This window comes from Neurospora hispaniola, assembly GCF_033458365.1.
Source record: "Neurospora hispaniola strain FGSC 10403 chromosome Unknown B0T23scaffold_1, whole genome shotgun sequence".
Taxonomy (NCBI): Eukaryota; Fungi; Ascomycota; class Sordariomycetes; order Sordariales; family Sordariaceae; genus Neurospora; species Neurospora hispaniola.
In genome coordinates this window covers 750,077-772,065 of record NW_026944406.1, presented here as the reverse complement: position 1 = coordinate 772,065, position 21,989 = coordinate 750,077, and the positions used below count along the sequence as shown (strand labels likewise).

General features: G+C 53.3%; 3 protein-coding genes across 3 annotated transcripts; 1 reads left to right on the top strand and 2 right to left on the bottom strand.

Annotated features, from left to right (window-relative positions):
* Positions 1–1,607: 1,607 nt before the first annotated feature.
* Positions 1,608–8,360, bottom strand: B0T23DRAFT_308014 (SNF2 family N-terminal domain-containing protein; the record flags this gene model as incomplete). The annotated part of the gene is made up of 4 exons (XM_062834455.1): positions 1,608–1,807; positions 1,869–6,276; positions 6,392–6,754; positions 7,305–8,360. The coding sequence occupies 4 exons, from the start codon at positions 8,358–8,360 to the stop codon at positions 1,608–1,610; spliced, it is 6,027 nt and encodes a 2,008-aa protein (XP_062696536.1).
* A 5,198-nt stretch (positions 8,361–13,558) lies between these two features.
* B0T23DRAFT_3752 (putative iron inhibited ABC transporter 2) lies at positions 13,559–16,167 on the top strand. Its single transcript, XM_062836888.1, has 3 exons — positions 13,559–14,297; positions 14,365–15,506; positions 15,568–16,167. The coding sequence occupies exons 1-3, from the start codon at positions 13,725–13,727 to the stop codon at positions 15,692–15,694; spliced, it is 1,842 nt and encodes a 613-aa protein (XP_062696535.1). The 5' UTR covers positions 13,559–13,724; the 3' UTR covers positions 15,695–16,167.
* Positions 16,168–16,835: 668 nt separating this feature from the next.
* On the bottom strand, positions 16,836–21,515 carry B0T23DRAFT_400618 (uncharacterized protein; the record flags this gene model as incomplete). Its single annotated transcript, XM_062838512.1, has 7 exons — positions 16,836–17,269; positions 17,303–17,602; positions 17,678–18,229; positions 18,686–20,394; positions 20,566–21,022; positions 21,090–21,091; positions 21,220–21,515. The coding sequence occupies 7 exons, from the start codon at positions 21,513–21,515 to the stop codon at positions 16,836–16,838; spliced, it is 3,750 nt and encodes a 1,249-aa protein (XP_062696534.1).
* Positions 21,516–21,989: the final 474 nt, after the last annotated feature.

The following is a 21,989-nucleotide window of genomic DNA, read 5'->3' as shown; positions in this document are numbered from 1 at the left end:
GAGAATCACCCCTTGTGCACATTGCCAGTGACACCCATGGAGTAAGACTTATCTTTCCTTCATCCTTCTCCCAGCCATTGCGGTTCTTGTGCCTTTATCATGATATTCCATCTTGATAGAGGTATAGCTGACTGCCGCCCGGATGCTAGAAGGAATCATCCAGCCCGTTCGTTTGTTCGTTCGTTCTGCTGCCAGTCACAACAGAGACGCTAGGTGCCTTGACAACAAGAGATGGAGGTTAGACTGTTGTCCCTAGGCAGGTACCTGGTTTGTTCTTGTCATCGTCGCTGTCGATGAGCCGGACAGATGCTCTTTTGGGGTATTTGGGAGTGTCCCCATGTCTTGTTAGTTCTCGTGTAGGTATTGAAGGAGAGGTGAGATGATACTTACCTCTATGTGATCAGTGGAAGGTTCTATAAAAGGCCATGGAGGGTTGAAGGAAAGATAGAGGGGTGCTGGATTAAACAGAAAGGAGAACGGGAGAAAGGCAAGGCAACGCAGACAAGGAAAACCCGGTTGCTAGGTAGGTACAAGTGACACTGATTCCACCGCATACTGTAGGTACGAACAACCTGAATTGCACAAACCCGAGAGCGAGTGAAGTGGATGTTAGGGAAAAATGGGCAATATCAAGAATATCTATCTACCTAGTTGCTTTGTTCAAAAACAAAGAAAGGGTTCACTTACAAAGTATGAGGCTTCCTTCGGACCACTAAATAACAGGTGGATATAAGACGAGCATGGAAGGGCGGATTGTATGAAGAAGTTTAGTGGTACCTACCTCTACGTAGGCATCACCCATGAGACTTAAGAAGAAGAAGCATCCCGAGCAACTTGGGATGAAATAGAGCAAGTACATCAAAGAAAAAAAGTGATCAATGGCTCCCCTATGGCCCTATCAGAATAAAAAAACAAAAGCTTCTTCTTCTTTCCGTTCCACTACCTGTGTTGGTAATGGACACCTCCACCACTCTCCAATCTCCACCGGGTTGCCCTGGCTTCTGTCTTCCGTCTTCTGGAGCCGGACAGCCGGGCAGCCGGGCATGTCTCAACGACTAATCATCTCCCTCAACCACCACCAGGGCACCTCCTCGCTCAACCAGCACTTCTTCCTCCATTCTTAGGCATATGACCATAATGTAGCATGTGTAGTATAATATATTGTGCCTGGAGGTAAGTCTACCTGTAACTTGTGTGCTGCTTATGCTTCTATCCATACATCTTTTCTAGGTGGGTAAGCTGTCCGTGCGTCCGTCCGTCCGTCCAACCCTATTACATTCGGAATGTAAAGGTCTTGGAGCACTTTGATGTCTTCGTTCCACTTCTTTCTCTTTCTCCTTTCTACGGCTGCCTTTCCGTTTTCCGTCCGTCCGACCCTATCTATCCGATAGGTCATAATGGTCTTTGAATCCATGAAATGAACATGCAAGTTGACGAATGTAGCAAATGCTCAGCTCAAACCCACCCACCCATTCACCATCTAGTACTACAAAAGGAAAACAATGCAAAGAAAGCAATTTCCTCCTCCTCCTTCACGAATTCAGCGCTGCGAAATCATGCTCTTCATATCTTCCCTTGAGGAGGCTTCCAGGAGACGAACATCGGGATCAGATATCAATCTCCCCATCAGCAATAGCCAATCTCTGCTTGGTCGTCTTGGCCTTTTTGCTTCCACCCGTCTTCCTCTTCTTCGCCGCTCCTCCCGCTGCTCCCTTTCCATCACCTCCCTCACCACCGGCAGCACCATTAGGCGTAGCCGTTCCGCTACCCTTGATATTATTCCCTCCATCATCAAAGTTGCCCTCACCTGTAATCAGTTAGCATCATTTCATTCGTTTGGTCACAGTCATGGACAAAGAAAGACTCACCCTCATGATACATCTCATCCAAACTAACCTCCTTCCCTTCTCCCCCAGCACCTCCCCTCTTCCTCTTGTTACCTCCCCTGCTCTTCTTCTGCAACTTATCCAACTCTCCACTCTCCAACAGCTCGCGCTCCCTCTTCTCAATCATCTCCGCCTGCTCATCATCCGCCAGCCACATGGCGATATCGCGGTTCCTGTTCTCAGGCGCACGACGACCAGAGAAGTCCACACCGCCACCAGCAGCCGAAGAGCCACCCGTGATAACCACGCGCTGGACTTCTTCCTTTTGCATGGCACGCTTGCGGATGCGTTCCTCGATCGTGCCCTTGGTAATAAGACGGTAGACAGTAACCTGCTTGGTCTGACCCAGACGATGGGCACGATCCATGGCTTGCGAATCGATGGTCGGGTTCCAATCCGAGTCGTAGAAGATGACGGTGTCGGCAGAGGTCAGGTTGATGCCCAGACCACCGGCACGAGTAGACAACAGGAAGATGAAGATCTCGGGGCGGGTCTGGAAGTCGGCAACGGTGTCGCGACGGTCTTCGAGCTTGGTTGAACCGTCGAGTCGGCAGTACTTGTAGTTGCGGTAAGTAAGATACTCTTCCATGAGATCGATCATGCGCGTCATTTGGAAGTAGAGGAGGACGCGGTGGCCATTCTCCTTGAGCTCGCGCAGGAGCTCGTCGAGCTTGGCGAGCTTGCCCGAGTCGGTGACAAAGCGGCGCATCGACGGGACGGTGATGTTGGTGAACTTCTGCTTCTCCTTGTCTGGCGCAGGGAGCAACGCTGGCGGTGGGTAGCGTGATGGCGGCACCTTTTGTACGACGAGCGCCTTCTCCTCGGCCAGGGTAGGTCCAAAGAGGACCTTGCGCATGGGAGCGTTAAACATGATGTTCTCCCGCTCAACCACTGCGCTACGGCTGTCGCAGACCACCTCGATAGGAGGAGCCGAGGCCTTGGGAGCTGCAGCCTGCTCGAGACGACCGAGGCCAGTCTCGGAGAATGCACTCCGGGAGACATTCATCAAACTGCCCAGAATGCCTTGCTCAGTGATCTCAGCCAAAGGCCTCCGATCCTCACGTTCCCTGATCTGGAAGAGGGCATGCGCCGGAGTGAAGTTCAAGTCCTCCGGCTCATCGTAAGCGATCTTGATCTTCGCAAGCCGGTTCTTCTTGGTGGACATCTCGACAGCCCGAGCAAAGAGATCCTTGTGACTAGCCTGGTATGCCTCCTCGTAGCTTGTGTCGGCAAAGCGCAACCATGAGAAGTTGTCAGTTCCGGCTAGGCTCTCACGGATATGCTCCGGAGTCCAGATGTTGAACTTCTCATTGAGCCACTGGTTCCGCCATCCAGCGACCTGGTTGTCTTCACCAGCCTTGTGCAGCCGTCCTCCGTCGCGCCAGAGCAGTCTAGGCAGCTCGTACTGGATCAAGCTGCGCGTAGAGTAACCGACGGTAACCTGGCTACCCTCACGGATGAACGAGGCTGTCTCGGCAAAGTAGCCGAACGAGTACGGCGAAGCGGTATCCGCCCGCTCGAAGAGGTCAGGGTGGTTGCACACCTTACGGAACTGCATGACGAGATTCATGAGACTAGCAGAATCGTCGTCGCCCAGTGTCGCCTTCTCGATGAGGTCCATGATGCTGATCTGATTGCGCAAATTGGCGTACATGGCACGCTGTCTGTATGTGAGATCGCAGAAAACGTCCATCTCGATCTTGTCGCCGAGTTCCTTTTGGACATGCTTCTTGACACGACGCAGCATAAAGGGTTTGAGGATCATGTGCAGACGCTTCAGCTGGTCCTCGTTGAGCTTGGTATTACTCTGAGCATGAGACTCAATGTCCTTAGAGAACCATTCACTAAACTCATCGTGAGAGTCGAAAAGTGACGGCATGATGAAATGCAGCAGGGCCCAGAGTTCCTGCATGTTGTTCTGGATAGGGGTACCCGTCAACAGGAGACGGTTACGGCAGTGGAAGCCCAACAGGCACTTCCAACGCGAACTCTGTGAACTCTTGATAGCCTGGGCTTCATCCAGGATCATGTACTGCCACTTCATCTTCTGGAAGTACGCAACATCAGAGACAACGAGTTGGTACGAGGTAATCATGACATGAAAGGGGGCGTCCTTCTTGTAGGTCGTGTGCTTGCGATCCCAGAACTTACGCAGCACCTTACGGTCGCCTGCAGTACCCCAGTAAGGGAGCACCTTGAACTGGGGAACGAACTTTGTGATTTCCTGCTGCCAGTTGTGCAGGGTCGATGCAGGCGCAACAACCAGGAAGGGACCCCAGATATCGTACTTCTCGGCAAGGTAGGCCATGACGGAAATGGACTGCACCGTCTTTCCTAGACCCATTTCGTCGGCCAGGATACCGTTGATGCCTTGCTCGTACAGGTTGACGAGCCAGTTGAGACCCTTGAGCTGGTACTCCTTGAGCTGGCAGTTGAGAAGCTTGGGCTGCTCGATCTCGACGTCGCCCATCATGGTTGGGTTCTGGAAGTTCATCTCGCCATCCTCATCAAGCTTGGACTCTTCCTTGTTGAACTCCCTAGCCTTCTTCTGGGCCTCGGCAATAGCATTCTGCGCATTCGCCATGGCAGCAGCCCGCAGCGTCGATTCATCTTCGGCGTCAAAGTCGAGATTCTCAAAGTTGGTAACCTTGGCACCAATGGGGCCAGTAGGCACCTCGATGTCCATCTCGTTCTCTGGGATCTTGTCCTTCTCAGCCGCGATCTCATCGGGGTGATCCGTGCTGCGCTCCACCTCGTTAGTTTTGATCTTCTTGCCAATGAAATGGGAGTACAGTTCGGTCTGCGAGATGAGGAAGTTGAGCTTCCTCTTCTGGCGAGCGGCTTCGCGGTCTGCTTCCTCCTTGCGAGCGTTCTCCAGCTCTTGCTTTTCAGCTGCCTTTCGGAGATCACGCTCTTCACGCTCGTTGCGCTTCCAGAAGCCCATCATGTCACGCATGACACGCTTGGCACGAGCTTGCAAATCCTTGGTGCCCTTGTTGGTACGGAGTTGCCATCTCTTGGCCTCTTTGGACGCGAGGATGGCAGTCTTCTTGAGGTTAGAGGACTTGGTAGAATACGAATCGATCGCCAACCTGAACACCTTGTTGACGTCCTTCCTGGCAAGATCGCGCCAAATCTGGTCATAGATCTGGTTGAAGCCCTTGGACTGGAACTTGAGTTCCAACGGGTCCTTGGGTTCCTCCACAACCTTTTCCTTCACCACCTTCTCCTTGGGCTCCTTAGGCTCCTTCGGCTCTTGAGGCTCCTTGTTCTCCTTATCCTTGTCCACATCAGCCTCCTTGGGCGCCTTAGTCTTGGTAAGTTTGATGCGGATCTTGTTGGTTTCTTCCTTGGGCGGCAGCTCAAGGCCGGCATCAAGAGCGGCTTGGGCAGCTTCGGCGGCATCCTTCTCGGCTTGCTTCTGTTCCTTGGATTTCTTGGGTCTCGCGCCGGCACGACCCTTACCCTTCGTCTTGCCAGGCTCCATGTTCTCGGCCTGGAACGTAGCCATAGTGCCGCCTTCCAGGTTCGGCTCGATGGGACCGGTGTTCCGCGACGGGCCCTTGATGCCCTTCTGCAAAATGAGGCGGGTCTGTTGAACTTTCTTGTTCGCCCGTTCTGCTTCGCGCATGTACTTCTGTCTTTCGGCTTCATCCTGCGCTGCAGAGGCCCTAGCCAAGGCGGCTGCCTTTGCCTCCATGGTAGTGGCCATGGACTTCTCGCGCCGCCTCTTGCGCTGCATGTCCTTCTTGCGCTCCTTCTCGGCAAAGAGCTCGCGCTCCCGAACCTCCTGCAACGCATCATCGTAATGAAGATCATCATATCGACGCTTGCCAAAGTCGGCATGCAGCTTGAGCTTCTGGGCTTCGACTTCGGTGTAGTCGGCTCTCCTCTGTCGGCGCTGGCGAAGGTCGCGTTGGTTCATCTGTTGCCTCTTGTACTCGCGTCGCTCCCTCCACAAGCGCAACTCCTCCTCGAATTCGTCCTCGTGGGGAAGCTCTCGTGTTTCGATTCGATCCATCGCTTTCCTGATCTTCTCCTCATTCTCCGCCGAGAATGTCTTTTGTTGCTTGGGAGCACCGTTGGCCGTTCTCTTGGCCGGAATGCGAATGTTGGGCAGCGGACTCTCTTGCTTGGTCGACCCTCGTCGCCCCTTGGGAGTGGACTCGGAGTGCCTGATGTCAGAGATGCGTGGTTGCTTGGGCTGGCGCGGTTTCCTCTCCTTCTTCTCCTTGACGACCTTCTCGGATGAGTCGGCGCGCTCGACCTTCATGGGAACGTCGTCGTCGTCATCCATGTTGTTGGGTGAAGTCGCACGGGGTCTGGGAACGGGCTCGGAGCTCGAGAGGATATTGGAAAAGGACATGACACCAGCGGCACGGCTAGGGTTCTAGAAGCAACAATTGCTGTCAGCGACAGGGTTACGTGAAAGAAGGGGGAGGACAAAGGGAGGGATGATGGACATTGCCGATTGGTACATGGGGACGAAGAGCGAAAGAGCTTACGGTTGATGTAGCGGAAGACATCTTGGAAGGTGGCGAATCGTTCCTGCCCAGAGCCGGTAGTGCAGTGGAAGTTGTGCCGTTTGTGGGATTAGCTAAGACGGCGCTTCGTATGGTGGGAGAGGCCATGCTTGGTGGTCTGAGTGAAAGCCTGGGGCTGATGGATCCGGTGAGACTGCCGACACTAGCTGGTGCAGCTATGGATGCCGGATGGGAAAGCGCGGCTACAGGACTACGCGTCGCAACAGTAAAGTTGGACGGAGCTGCAATCGATGAAGACGACGTATTATCGACCGGGTAGTTTTCCTTTTTCCTGGTGTTGTAATAATCGGCCGAGGACGGGGAATAGTTGTACGGATCGCGGGCCTAATGATGGCAGGAAGGCAAAGATTTGGTCAGTGAATGTGGAACAATTGAACATGCCAGCAGCAGTGCTTGGCAAGGGATGGTGCAGCGGAAGGAGAGTAGTATTTAAACGGTGGTGGTTGTTGTTGTGGTGGTGGCGGCGTGCACTTTTGTAAATTTTGGACCATCACCCAGCGGCCAAGGTTATGCAGGGCTGACTTGTTTTTGGTCACTACTGCATTGAGAACCTTGCGGGTGAAGGGGTGAATGTAATTACGGTATTAAGGGGAGGGATGAAGTTGGTGATGTGTGGGATGGTGGTGTTGAAAGAAAGGAAAGGGAACGGGAATGGCGGGCGGTGAATAAAGGACGACGTGACGGGGTTGTGGTGCTGGAACCAGAAAGTTTGTCATGGCCACTCGACTCAGGCAGCTGTGTGTTGTGTGCGTATTGCAGTGTGGTGGTGGTTTGGTGGTTCAATGACTGTTGAGGCTTGTGGTGGTGATTGCTAGTGTGCTGATTCGGTGGATTCCATTTGCCGTAGTGAATGGATGGATGGATCTTGGCTTACCTTGTTGCTGGCCGAGCCCGAAGCGGAAGTCTGGGTCGCGTTTCGCCAGGAGGAGCCCGTGTCGGAATGGCCCGAAACCCTGCGGCGCTGTGATTCCCTTGTTGTACCCCGGTGATCACGGTCGCGATCTCGATCTTTTCGTGGACTCGAGCCACTAATGCTGTTGCTGGCCTCGGCGGTTGGGTCGTAAAAGCTGCCGCCTGTCGATGACTTTTCGCGTACTGACGAATCCCGATCGCGGAACGATTCTGCCGGCGAATAGTAGGCCGATGGCGCGTGCAGTTGCGATGCTCGGGCTGGCGGTTGGGAGCTGGACGAGACCGTGATGGAGTTTCCGATGCCTCCTGCTGACAGAGGTAGCGAACTCGATGCCGGGGCCGGAGCTGATAGGCCAGCGATGGGTGTAATGGCGGGTGGAGCTTGCAACGAGGACGGCGGCGGCGGCGGCAGCGAGGGTGCGGATGCTGCGACAAAGGGATTGGGATGGTGGTGTTGTTGATGTTGTTGGCTTGGTGTTGGAGGATTAAGAATTGAGCGCGGACCCGTGGGTGGTGGTGGTGGTGGTGGTTGACTGCTCAGACTGCCGGCGGCACCTAGCGCGTTGTTGTTGTTGTTGTTCTTGTTGGCGTTGGTAATGGGCGTGGGAGGCGAGGCCGCAAAGGGTGCTAGATGTGGTGGTGCAGCAGCGTGTGCTGGAGTCGCCAGAGAGGAAAGTGGATGACGGTATTCCGACGGTTGCTGCGTCGGCGATCGTAAATTGAACGAGGACGAGCTATGCGGCGTCGCGCGCATGGAATTTGTCGAGGAGGGCGGCGGCACTGATCCTGCAAATCCATGGAGCGATGATGACGCTGCTGGTGGTGGTGGTGGTGCTGCTGCTTGGGATTGTACGGCGCTGTTGCTGCTCACTGGGTTGAGAATGTCGCGCAGACCTCCGCGTGGTGGTGGTGGTGGTGCTGGACCTGGACCGGCGCCGTTTCCTCGATCTCCTCTCCCTTCTGTTCCATCCTCGTCGAAATGAGGAGGTCGCTGCAGCACTGTCGAGAAGTGGTCCATGCCGGCTGCTGTCTGTCTGGTGTCTGGTGTCTACCGTGTACCGGTCCCCCCTCAATTTCCAGTCCAAACGTACAAAGTACAATGTCAATACAACAATGTCTCGTTCTTTTTTCTGTCTCTGTCTCTGACTCTGTCTCCGTCTCTAGCTTGCTTGTATACCTAATCTCTACGTGTTATCGGTATCCCATCGGACGAGACGATTGCCGGCGAGTCCCTGTTTCCACTGCCTTGCTTGTACTTGGGCGCGATCCAAACAAAGTGGGCGCGGCGCAAGGAAGAGCGGCGAGCTTGCTCTGTTATGCTCTAGTGCATTTGTAGAGGTGGTTTTGATGCTTCTCGACTGCGTTGCTCTAGAATTCGGTCGATTCGGGGTCGGAATCAATGACTTTGTCTTGGCCGTTGCGGCTGATCGGTCGGGTGGCGGTGGTGGTGGTTTGGCTGCTACAAGCGGTTGTTGTCGCGACTTGCGGATCGGACAGAATGGCGGCAACCCGAGATGACAAGCTGAGGGGCAGAAGCTATTCGGAAACTAGAGCTGTCGCAACGCAGTTGTCGCTAGGCAGTAACTGCAGTCGTCACGGGAAAGATTGGGAGCAATCGTCCAAAAGTCGCAATGACAGCTGAAACACTACTAGATGGTGACTGGTCTTGATGGGCAGCAAGTAATCGCTGTGGTGGTGATGGTTGTGTTGGTGGTGGTGATGTGGGATCGTCGGATGACGGGGGGAGCGAGTCTGGATGGAAGCCAGATTGTAAAGTGGTTGAGATGACACAGCACGGAAGAGGAGAAATGGCCGATGGAGACCCGGACAGGAACGGTGTGATGGTGTTGGGAGTCGTGGTGATAGCGTGGAATGGCAAGAGGTACTTCGCGATGGTCAGTTGTTGTTGACAGCCTTGACCATGATGGTTGCCCGGCTGGTCCGTTCTATTCCGGCTGATGGCCACATCTACAGGTACTTGCTCTTTTTTGGGGGGGGGTCTATCTGCGTTGTGTGCGTGTCTGTGGAAATGCAGACTCTTCACACTTTCTCTCTCCCTCTTCTCTCTCTCACCGGAGACGTGCCCCTTTCGTAGGGCCGCGCTGCTGCTGGTCTTCCAGTTGCCTCTCGTGAAGGATGAGCGATCCATCCATCAAGAGGCCCAGTCTGCCCACCCCAGTCCAGCACCACATTGGATGCATCCCATTCCCGTTGCAGCAGATCCATTTCCCGGCTTCTGATTGGCCTTGTACCTCCACGACCCGCTGCACGCACCTGCCCTGTGCCCTACTGCCCTGTGCCCTGCAACTCTGCGCTCCGCGCAAGACGTCAGCCCACCGCGCTAGACCCACCGACTTGGTCCCTGTCCTGTTAGGCCCGCGTCTGTTTCTTAGCCTGTCCGCCTGTTACCCGAGGCTTGAGTTGGACAGAACCATCACGGGATGATACTTTGAGCATCATCACCATGTGGTGATTGATTAGTTGGCATTGTCACTTGGCTTGCTTTTTGCGCCGCGAAACGTATACTCCTTGGTATTCGAGTATTTTTACTATAACATCAATCTGGTGATAATACAAGCTGAACGCGTATGATGTTTCATCTCCCGGTCGCTCGGGCTGTGTCCGGTCAGAGTCATGGCTGAAAAACAACGCCAAGCCAAGGCACGATTTTCTCATCTGAACCACTCCATTGATGTGGACGAGAACTGCCGAAGTGCTATGCCAGCCCGCGAAATAGAAAGACACAGTCAACGCCCAACCATTAAACTTGCCAACCTACTTATCTTTTCGTTACATGAAGATCCACCCTCCTTTCACCATGAGCGTAGAGCAACATTCGATATTTTGGCATCACAAACTCCAATGTCGAATTTTTACCAGAATTTTACCATCATGCTTCTTCGAAAAATCTCCAGCCTTGGCGCGATCGAAAGAACGGACGGGGTGCACGCGCGGAACGCGGCCGGCTGGGGCGGGCGGTACGGTACGTACCCCTGCGACGGGACTGGAATGATTCTGGGGCCTGGAGAAAAAGCCCGAGGCCACATCGCCCATGTTGTTCCAACCTCGCACTACCCATTTTGCCGTGCACCTCCTTGTTTCCGACATAGTTTCCTCCATCCTTTTGACTTTTGAATTGACATATCCATCCTTCAGAGAAGGCGAAAGGACATAAACAATTGGTTATGATGCCAGGGCAGCAGCTGAAAAACTTGTAGTTTTCTCGAATGTCGTGCAGACCGCCCTGCCGCCTACCCTGTTGTTGGCTGGCTTACCCTGCCCTGCCTACTCACGTTGGCCCGGTCGAGAAAATCAATCAGAATTCAAAATTCGATGGTCGCCTTCAAGTTCTTTTCCTCTTGCCGCTAGGTACCAGCAGAGCTCACTGAGTGGTACGTGCGCAGAGGTACGTACCTTATTAGCTCAATGATAACCAATGAGATTGCGAATTCATCATTGCCTGCCGGGAATTGCCGGCCGCCGGCAGTGCAGACCCAAACTGCAGTGTTCGCAGTAAGCACGAGGACTCATGTTCCAGATCAGATGACATAACCTGAGAATTTGGTTCATCATGTTTCACTTTGTCAGCTACGAACCCACGACTCCCACGCGGGATTTCCTGAGACGATTGCACGTACACGGTACCTTGGAACTGTGACTGCCCGCTCGCTCTGGCTCGCCTGAGCAGAGCTTGTTGTAAACCTCGTGTTCGAAACGGACGGAACTTGAATAACAACACCATCAAGAATTCTTCTCTGAACAACAAGTACCCTGTCTGCCCTGGGGACGCCAACACAGCGGACGGGACAAAGAGATGAGCGGACTCGCCTGACACGGCGGCGGACGGGCAACCTTGAAGGTTGTTCAAGCCAAGGCCACGCAGAACGCATCCGAACAGGGCACGTAAGCCAGGCTCTAGATGTACATTGCACAGGCAGGGCAGGACAAGCTCAAAGCAAGCGAGCAAGATGAGACCAGCCGGCATGACACCAAGACAGCATGAAGCAGGTGTGGAAGTCGAAAAAATTTACTCAAAGGTGCGCATCTCAAGCCACCATCCCCGATAAGGGAGAAAAAGGGTACTTTCGTAGAATGTCTCTAGCATCAGGAAGTTTTGTGTGTGTGGTGGTCTAACAGATCTGGACAAATTCACCCAGGTAAGAAAAAGAAGTAGTGACAAAAGGAAAAGGCGAAGACTTGACTTCAAACCATGGACATCATCACGAGAAAATCATCAACTTAGCTGACTGGGAGCATAGGGTACGTATATCTCACCACACTGATTTCTCTTTTCGAATCGGTTGCCAGAATCTTCGACCCAAACACTCAATTACCTGATCGGGAGAGGACAAGTTGCTTAACCAAAACCAACCTGCCAATATGACACAGCTCACCAGGCATCTGGCTATAAGTCTGCTGGTCCGCTGGACATGAGCATTTAGAAAGACCTCTTTTGCATGAGAATTGGTCTTTTATAGTGTCAGTGGAATAAAGCCGCAATTTTACAGATCGGACAGTGCTAGTATCTCTTAACGAGCATCATGGATAATTAGGTAGTTACAGCACTTTCCAGCTGGAGTGAGTTTTCAAGGTCATCATGCGCAAGATGCCCGGGGGCATGACCAGCCATCCACTTCACCTTCTCGCAGTTTTGATCCAGATTTGAATTTCGGCGGGAGGCCTGGGTATTTTCTTGGCTCAGGGTTGGGTTAGGTAGAGCGGGTTGGGATTCCGGTCGATGGAAGCCGGAGCTGGAGCTGGAGATAGAGCCGGGGCTGGGCCGGGACCCGAGCAGGAATTGTGGGTCTCTTTCGGACCGGGTACCGCAGAGACTCGGGCCATCCATTTTGAGGGTTTCCTGGAAACCAAGCCTAGACTGTGGGCACAGCCTTTTGAAACTCTATGAGAGACCGCGATTTAGGGTATCCCACCTTCCAGCAGCTTTGATGGATGGGAAGGAAGGAAGGATAGGGCACCAGAAGCAGAGAGTTACTGTCCTCCGGGTGGCAACGCATCGGCGTCTCGAGGCGTCGAGGTCTGCTCAGGCCTCAGGGTCCAGCTCAACATTCCGGCCAAGCGTCGCACCAAAGTATTAACCCTAACCCTTCAGGATACACAAAGCCACGGCGGCGTCCCATCGACGATACAATGATTCACAAACGTGTCGGTGATAAAAAGCACTGAAATGGAATGGCTTGGGCTGACATCTTCTGTGTGATTCATAATGACTATACCTGATACTAAATCCAAATTGCTAAACCACGTGCTGCTGTGAGCAACGAACCCCAACGCTCGACGGTCGGTTCAGCCACCAAGGAGTTGATGAGGTAAGCGATACAAGCAGTGGCACATGCAGCGGTGGGGGGTGGAGTGACGTCAACCGAGAACGAGCGTCTGCCCCAACACGTGTAGCAATTCGACAAGTGCAAGTCGCTGATGGAAAAGTGTTTGCTGGATTCGTTTGTGTGCATGAACGAGATAAAATGGATGTGGGCAGAGCAAGACGGTGAGGACGGACAGGATGGACATTTTCTCAAAATCCGGCAAAGCGAATCGTCTTTCATCTCTGCCATTGTTCTTTTCGAGGGTCTAGCCAAGCCAGCACTCGGGCCAGAGTTGAACAAAAAAAAAGATTCCAAAAAGTTGTCGAATGCATCGTTTGGAGCGCTGACCAACCGATAAGCAGACGATAAGCCAGCCGTTGTTGCCTTGTGGCCTGACCGCTACCTACCTCTAGCGTAGAGGTACCTAATTGCCAAGGCTGCTTCCTTATCAGATGGCTTCTGGCGGGCAGTATCAGCAAATCGTTATCAGAGAATTTGTGAAAATTCAAAGCCCCACCACAAGTCCCGTCCCTCTAGGTTTGCCCGCCTGGCAGAGCCACTGTGAGTGAAGGACGGAGGGAGGCTCGAGTCCTTGTCGCCCGCCCCGCCGCTTTGAAGTTTTGGCAGTGACAGTGCAATCGCCCCCCCCACCTCTTCTGCCCTGGCAGGCCTGGTTGGGTACAAGCAAAATCGCAAGCCAAGAACGTGTACTGGACCCCCAATCATTCTTTGCCTTCGACCGAACCCGACATTTGACTTTGACTGTCCCCGTCTTCTGCTTGCACTCTTTTTCCCTTTCCACCTCCCCTTGTGTGCTCGACGGTCGGTTTTTTTTGTCTGTCCAGAGTGTGTGTGTTTTTTCGATCGGATTCCTTCTCAGTCCGCCCACCACTCCCTCCAGTCCCCATCACTATTTGTTTGGTGATTCTGTTTAGAGAGAACTAGATTCTTTCGACACCTTCTTTTTTTCAACCCCCCCAAAGGTATCCCTTTGTGTTTGTGCATCGTCACCAACACAACTCCACCAAACCAAATCAACCACAGAATCATCACCCAAGATGCCGCCCTCCGCCTCCAAGCAGAAGCGTCTCGCCGAGAAGGCCGCCAAGGCCAACAAGGGCAAGGCCGCCAAGGAAGTCGAGCTCGATGCTTTTGGCAAGCCCGTCGTCTCGGATGAGCCCGCTACCAAGAGCGAGCAGATGGACGAGGTCAAGCGCCTCGCCCAACAGATGGACAAGCACGGTCTCTCCGATCGTGTCACCACCGGTGTCTTGGCCTCCACCAAGGCTTCCAAGGACGTCAAGATCACCTCCGTCTCCCTCGTCTTCCACGGCCGCGTCCTGATCAAGGATGCCACTCTCGAGCTTACCCTCGGCCGCAGGTACGGTCTTTTGGGTGAGAACGGTTGCGGCAAGTCCACCCTTCTCAAGGCCATCGCCGCCCGCGAGTACCCCATTCCCGAGCACGTCGACATCTACCTTCTCAACGAGGGTGCTCCTCCCAGCGAGCTCGGCGCCCTTGACTGGGTTGTCACCGAGGCCAAGAACGAGTTGGCGCGCCTCGAGAGCGTCGCCGAGAAGATTCTTGAGGAAGAGGGCCCCGATTCGCCCCTCCTCGAGGACCTCTACGATGTATGTATTCCCGTTTTATGATCACACCGAGCCGGGCGCATTCAAGATACTAACTCTGCCATCACAGCACATTGACAAGATGGATCCCTCCACCTTCGAGACCCGCGCTTCCCTCATTTTGACCGGTCTCGGTTTCAACAAGCAGACCATCCAGAAGAAGACCAAGGACATGTCCGGTGGCTGGCGTATGCGTGTCGCCCTCGCCAAGGCCCTCTTCGTCAAGCCCACCCTCCTCCTTCTCGACGACCCTACTGCCCATTTGGATCTCGAGGCCTGCGTGTGGCTGGAAGAATACCTCAAGAAGTGGGACCGTACCCTCGTCCTGGTTTCTCACTCCGAGGATTTCCTCAACGGTGTCTGCACAAGCATGATCGACATGCGCCTCCAGACCCTCATCTACTATGGTGGTAACTACGACACCTACCACAAGACCCGCGCCGAGCAGGAGACCAACCAGATGAAGGCCTACCAGAAGCAGCAGGACGAAATTGCCCACATCAAGAAGTTCATTGCTAGCGCTGGTACCTACGCCAACTTGGTCCGTCAGGCCAAGTCTCGCCAGAAGATTCTCGACAAGATGGAGGCCGACGGCTTCATCCAGCCTGTCAAGCAGGACAGAGTCTTCTCCTTCCGCTTCGCCGATGTCGAGAAGCTCCCTCCTCCCGTTCTGTCCTTCGACAACGTTACCTTCTCGTACTCTGGCGACCCCAAGGACGACCTGTACCGCCACATCGATCTCGGTTTCGACATGGACTCCCGTACCGCTCTTGTCGGCCCCAACGGTGTTGGCAAGTCCACCCTGCTCCGTCTCATGACCGGCAAGCTCTCCCCCACCGATGGTGTCGTCCAGCGCCACACCCACTTGAAGCTTGGTCTCTACTCCCAGCACTCTGCTGAGCAGCTCGACCTGACCAAGTCGGCTCTCGACTTCGTCCGTGACAAGTACCCCGACAAGTCTCAGGACTACCAGTACTGGCGCCAGCAGCTTGGCAAGTACGGTCTCTCCGGTGAGGCCCAGACCTCGCTCATCGGTACCCTTTCCGACGGTCAGAAGTCCCGTATCGTCTTTGCCCTTCTCGCCATCGAGTCCCCCAACATGCTCTTGCTCGACGAGCCTACCAACGGTCTCGATATCCCCACCATTGACTCGCTTGCCGATGCCATCAACGCTTTCACCGGTGGTGTTATCGTCGTTTCTCACGATTTCAGGTTAGTTTTGTTCCCACTTGGCCTCCCGCATGACTTGGATGCTAACACAAAGAAAAAACAGACTTTTGGACAAGATTGCCAAGCAGATTCTCGTGTGCGAGAACAAGACCATCAAGCAGTGGGAGGGCAGCATCTCGGATTACAAGAACTACCTGCGCAAGAAGATGATCAGCGCCGGTGCTGTCTAGAGGAATTTCAAGGTCTCTGGAAAAGCGCGGGATGATAGTCAGGTTGTTGGTTCATGTAATTTCGGCGTTCTTTTCTAATTTACTCGGGCACGTCTTTTCTTCTTTTCTCTACTTATAGACTGGAAACTTGATCGTGGGGCTGGATGGGATTTTGGTGTGATCAAAAAGGTGGTGGCTTGAAGGCTGATTGGGTTATGGCTATGATGACTCTGTTCATATGGGAATGAACACAAAAGCTGAAAGATTTGAGCATGGCCATTTGCGTTGAAGTGTTGTGATTGAAGTGGTTTATGGATTGTTGGTTGGAAATGATGATGCGATGTGTTTATTGAATGAATATCACTGGGTCACGCTCTGGTTTAGGATGAGGTACCTGCCGTACATAGGTACATAGACCATCAACTTCATCAGGTCAGTAGGTATTTCTAGGGTATCAGGGAATTTTGATAGACATGTTACATGTTGTTTCTAAACTGCTGCCCTGATCGGGTGAATCATGCTCTCATGGTCCGACGACGTGATTGATGCTGTGCCTCGACTCCGGCCGTCCGCGCCTCAGGCAACTAAGCAACCCCGACGTCCCAAACCTGAATGAACGAACCCATGTGCTTGTTTTCTTTCTCCTAGCCCGGGCGCTGCCATCCAGTCAGTCAGTGGTAATGGTTAATGCAACACCTGTATTTGCTCCCGCCCAACCCTAACTGTATGTATCCATCAGGTTTGACCAACCATTGCATTGCACTGTCTTTTACGTTCAACTCGCGCAACACTTCAAGTCCGCTTCCACTTCTCTCAGCTTCACATCAATGCATTCACATTCACCATCGACATTCACCGACACTGAACCTAGAGGTATCTTTGAACTGCCAAATCATCATTCTCCATGATCCCTACTTATCAACGCTACTACGTCCGATATGATCAACGATTCCGCTATAAGCTACCTCTAGCTGTAACAAACAAAGTCTGCAGAAACGAAGGGTGCGTCTCGACACCTCTTTCCCTTCCATCTTTGCAGGTCATTCAGCATCTTCCCACCACATCAACCAAACATTCCCAGAACCCAAGCCAAGGCACTCAATCGCAGCTACAACCAAACGAACCGCTAGACGCAGAGTACCTACATATCCCATAAAAGCAGCTACCAGTCCTCTCCTGCACCCGTCACCCTTCGCAGCAATGTCTTCAGACGACTTGTGCTCTCCTTATAGGGATCCTCATGGGACTCAATATCTTCCTTCTTCGCAGAGGAGAACAAAAAAAGTCTACTAGGCCACGTCTTGGCGCGCTTTGCCAGCTTTTCGCACCTGGACAACAACTCCTTGTTTGCACATGGTTCCTGTGACTTTCTTCCACTTGTTGGCCATGAGTGGTAGTGGTAGTGTGTTGCGACGGGTGGTGCAGGTGGCTCTTTGGCGGCGAGAAGAAGTAGCTGCTGTTCTTCGACTCGCATTGCGACTGCGGCTGCGGCTGCGGCTGCGGCCTCCTCTTCAAACTCCCTGTTCAGGTCCCTGGGATCTTCTTCCTCAAACTTATTAGACTTCCTCGGGGAAAACAAGTTCCTGCAGGAAATGTCTGTCAGTCCGAGAATATTTTAAGAAGCTGGACCAAGTGCGGCGGTGTTGTCCCGGGTCATGGGCATCGGGAGAGGAGGGGCGGACCTCTTGTCGTTGTCATCTTTGTCGGGTCTCATAGAGAGCTTCAATGTGTCCATGGTGAAGGCGGTAGAGATTTCCCCCCTCATCCACGCAAGGTACGCATCATCCGCAGCATCTCTGGCCTCTCTCCGGACTCTCGCTTCTTCGCCGTAGTCAGACACGGAGTCGTATATCTCGTCGTCATCGACCTTCAACTGCCGACGGACGTCATCCCAAAAGCCCTGGACTTCTTTCGCATTACGGAGTATTCCTGTTTCTTCGTCCTTCTCAAGGACAACGGCCTCGTCCTCCTAAGAACCCTCCTCCAATGTGTTTAGGCCGCCACCTCTGAGGCTTGCATTGTTCTCGGAATCAGCAGGATTGCCAGAAGACCCAGCATTAGAAGGAGAAGCAGAATCTGCTGGACCTCCACGAGATGTATCAGTATCAGCAACAGGGGGGCTACCAGCGGAGTTATCAGGACCGACACTTGTACCGCCAATGTCATCACCACCGGGAGCAGCACCAGCATCACCGACGGCGTCATCAACGACAGCACCACCGTGAGCAGCAATGAACCTCATAGCACGCGCCTCCATACGCCTCACAGTAGCCCTCCCATCAGCAGTCGAGTTCAGTTCCTGGAAGTTAGCGAAGCCATCAGCAACCGACGTCAAACTAGAGGGTTCAGATTCCTTCCGCAGCCGTTCCAATCCCTTGTCAAAGGCCTCCTTATACCCCATTTCTTGTGCAAGCAGTTCTATTCTCCTTTCAGACGAAACCGCTGGGTCCGCATCACTGCCCGTTTCGCTTGCAGTCGAGGTAAATGCATTCTCTTTTACAACAGGACTCTCACTCGTGGTCCGAGAAGGCCCAGCAACGGTACCTGAGCCTTCAGCTGCCTCTTCCGTTCTTGATGAACAACCGCAGGCAACTTTGGATGAATCTCTCTCTGCAGCCTTCTCTCTCCACATAGCAAGGTACTCATGGTGTTCTCTCCATGCAGCAGGCCAAATGCCATGGTCATCTTCAGTAGGTACCTCCTCTTTAGCCTTCTCTTTGCCCTTTGTCGGTCCTTCGGCTTTGGATTCAGCCTTTTCCTCATCAGCAGCACGTCTGGCCAGTTCTTGGTAAAAGTCCCCCCAATGTTCATGAAGGTCTACAAGCGCCTGACAGTCTTCGATGCAGTCCTGGAACGCCTCTATTTGTTTCATCTCCTCCAGGCGCTCGCGCAATATTAAAACGAGTTGGTTCGTCTTCACGGCCTCAGCTATCCACCCTTTCAGTGTGCCCGCCCTTATTTGCTCCATTGACAGCATCTTTACTGAGTCGGCCATGCCATGTTCAGAAGTACCTCTAACCGAGGACGACGGTTTGGTTGGACCCTGTTCCTGCAGCCAGATAATAGCTGCGTTGTGTCGCGTTTCATCAGCAACGGTGCACATCACTTCATATGGCAGCTCTCTCTTCGCCTCCTTGGCCGCCCTCGAGTTATCCTCATTTGATTCGGACCGCCTCGCCGCCGACGCTTGTGATGCCATATTCTTAGCACTACAGCCGGCATTGGGTCCGGCGCTGGCACAGGCCTCGGCAATCTGAAGCTCTGATTCCTTTCGCCTTTGATTCACCTTCTGTTGCTTTTCCAACTCCTCTATTCTGTTCACTATTTTCTGCTGCTCAAAGGCAGCGCGGATACTTTTCAGGTCGGATTCCACCAATAAGAGTTTTTCTCGTTCTTGAGATGTGAGCGGATCCCCCTTCTTGGTCAGCTGAGCCTGCCTTGTTTTGTCTGCCCTGTCTGCCCGTTCAAACCCTTGCAGCTGGTCGATGGGGGTCTTCACGGCCACAACACGGGAACCGTTGTGGTGACTGAGTTTAATGGCGGCTCCGTCCTTGCCCAACTCATCCTGCACGGCCGCAGCGGCATCGCCTATCGTGCGATGTGGCTTTGGTACGGGTTTTTCCGTGACCGTGGAGGCCGCGCCATCCTTCTTCTTGCCCTTACCCTGTGATTGGGAAGCGGAAGCGGAAGCGGAAGCCGGATTCAAACGCAAAATACAACGCTTGATCAGCTCCTCTCTCAGGCCCTTCTCTAGCTCAGTCTCGGCTGTGATCTCGTCGTCAGCACTGGTGTCAGCGGCCAAGCTCTTCCCACTCTCATTCCCAGAGCTGGACTCCGCGAGCTGCGCCTTGAGTGTTTGCAGCATGTCGGATAACGGGGGTTCATTGGCGGACTTGGCGGGATCGGCAAGTACCTCTGAAGAAGAAAGGTATGCATCAACTCGCTTTCTTACGGCTTTCATCTTGGTTTTGGCTTGTTCATCGTGGCTTTGTGGTCTTCTTTTGTACTTCATCCAAATGAACTGGTGTTCATCAGTTTGGATATCATCTGGGTTACCGCACCATACAACAAAGCCTTCAGACTTTAGGGGGCCTGTTTTGCGATGGTCAAGGAGTTGCAGAACCTGACCGGTTGTAAGAGTTTCCCCACTTTTTGGAGTTGACGCGATCGTGTTTGAGACAGCCTCATTGTCAGTTCCGCGTAGTCCCTCATTGCGTGTGCGCCAATTGAGGTATTCCTTTGGGTCAATATCACAGAATAACTGTAGGATACACTTTTCAATGCTGAAGGCTGGTCCATCGTGGTTTGGTGTATCATCACCTTCAGTTTTGGCAACCTTCGTGGGACGATGCGTGTCCTTGTGTTTTGGCATCTCATCTCCATATATCAGGTGTTCTAAATCGGCGACCAGTGACCACACTAGCCTGTTGAAACTCTGTGTGTTGATATGCTCATTGTTCGTAGAAGTCGGAGGACTGGCACCTTCAGCACCAATTTCTTGACGAAACCCGTGAAATTGCTGTTTGAATCTTGAGGCGAAGCAGTCGATAAACTGAATGACTTCTATTCCCCCATCTTGTTTTGTACGTGAAGGGGTACATAGAAGTGGGAACGAAACCGAGAATGGGATGGGACCTTGGACATATCGACCACAAAGGCCATTGAGTAAGTCCTCCGCGCAAGCGAGCGCCACTGCAGCACATGGGGAAAGAGCGCGCGATCTGTAGCGCTGTAAAAGCGGTATGGTCCACCATACGTGCGGGTTGGCCTCTGCCTTTGCTGCCCTCACGATATTGCTTAGCTTGTTGGTTTTGTCCAAACGCACTCGTTCGCGAATACGCTCATAAGTTTCATACCATTCCTGGTCAATTTTCATCAGGCGCGAGGCCTACTCGTTTCTGATGGCTGACATGTCCCGCAATTTGGTGCCGGAAAGAGCCGCCAGTTTATCGGCGAGTTTGTTGCCGACACCGGGGAATATCAGGCCGCTGAGAATAAAGCTCCCCGTGACCATTCGTTCCGATTCATGCTGCAGAGTCTCGAACCATTCCGCGGTAGTTTTAGGTATCGGCGACCGTTGGAGTGGTGGCGGCAGGGGAGGAGACCCCACGAGGGTTGTCGAAGGAAGAGAGTTTAAGGAGTCCTCGCGAGGTGACAGATGAGTGGTCTCCTCCGCTTCCCCAGAAGCAGGCTCATTCAGACCGCCGCCTCTGAGGCTTAGAGGCACAGCGGGATTGATGAAAGACCTAGGAGGATTGACAAAGGACCCAGAAGGAGAATAAGTAGAGGTAAAACTGACCGGACCACTGGTGTTGGGCGGCTGATCATGCGTCTTGTCGTTCTCGAAAGCTATTGCAGGTAAAATGTCGCTTTGGCTGTTAAGGAATGGTTGGTGCAAGTCTTCAATATCGTCAACCTCTTTTTGTATTATTTCTACATTAGGCTCCTCCAGATTCTCGACGTGTTCTTTTTCACCAGTGGCCGCATCTTGATAGACCACGGGAGGCGGCGTGTCGCCTCCACTGAGCCCAGGAAGAGCTTCCTACAACTCCTTGTCGCTGTTGACCTTCTCCTCTGTGCCATTTTGCATGTGCCCGTCCTCCTGCTTGATATCCACAATGCGAAGAACTTTTTCAGCCTTGGGAAGAGGCTTTTCACGCTCCTCCTGCTTCTCACGCTCCTCCTGCTTCTGGGGAGGTCGGGCGCCTTGTGAAAGGGTCGAGGTCAATGTGTTGAGCAGCTGAACGGCGCGCTGGAACATAATGAAGCTGACGAACAAGAAGACACCGATAGCGCCCGTAGCAAGAAGGGCGCAGCTGAAGAAGAAGAGGCCGACGCCCATCCAGAAGAGTGAAAAGATTAGGGCGCCGCCGAGGCTAATGAGGACGGTGGAGGCGATATATCCGAGAAACAGCAGAGACGGGACAAGAGCGAGCGCAAACTGGATCGCCAGGAAGACCTGATTGAGGAGGGGGATTATTAGCTGAATGCTACCCGATCGCCAAGTGACATTGGCGTTCGCTTGGGATGGGGGAGGCAGAAACGCACAGTCAAAAGGGGACGTTCGTTGTGGAAGCGTCTGACGTTGTCGTGGGTTCTCTTGCGGTATTCGGGCGAAGTGACATATTGGCAGGTGGTGTCGACGGCAGCGGCAGTTAGACGGGTCACCAAGTAGCGAGCGCGGATCAAGTTGGAGAAGACGGTGCCGAGAAGGGACTCGTCTTGGGCCGGCTGGATCTTGGCCATGTCTGCGGTTTGAATGTAGGTAGGAATGGATGGACAGTTGAAAGAATGTCAAGATGGAGATATCTGACCA

Bases quoted from the DNA above. Each gene is read 5' to 3' on its own strand.
- B0T23DRAFT_3752 (XM_062836888.1), top strand. From the start codon at position 13,725: ATGCCGCCCTCCGCCTCCAAGCAGAAGCGTCTCGCCGAGAAGGCCGCC. The intron at 14,298-14,364 runs GTATGTATTCCC...CTGCCATCACAG, and splicing joins TCCTCGAGGACCTCTACGAT to CACATTGACAAGATGGATCC. The intron at 15,507-15,567 runs GTTAGTTTTGTT...AAGAAAAAACAG, and splicing joins GTCGTTTCTCACGATTTCAG to ACTTTTGGACAAGATTGCCA.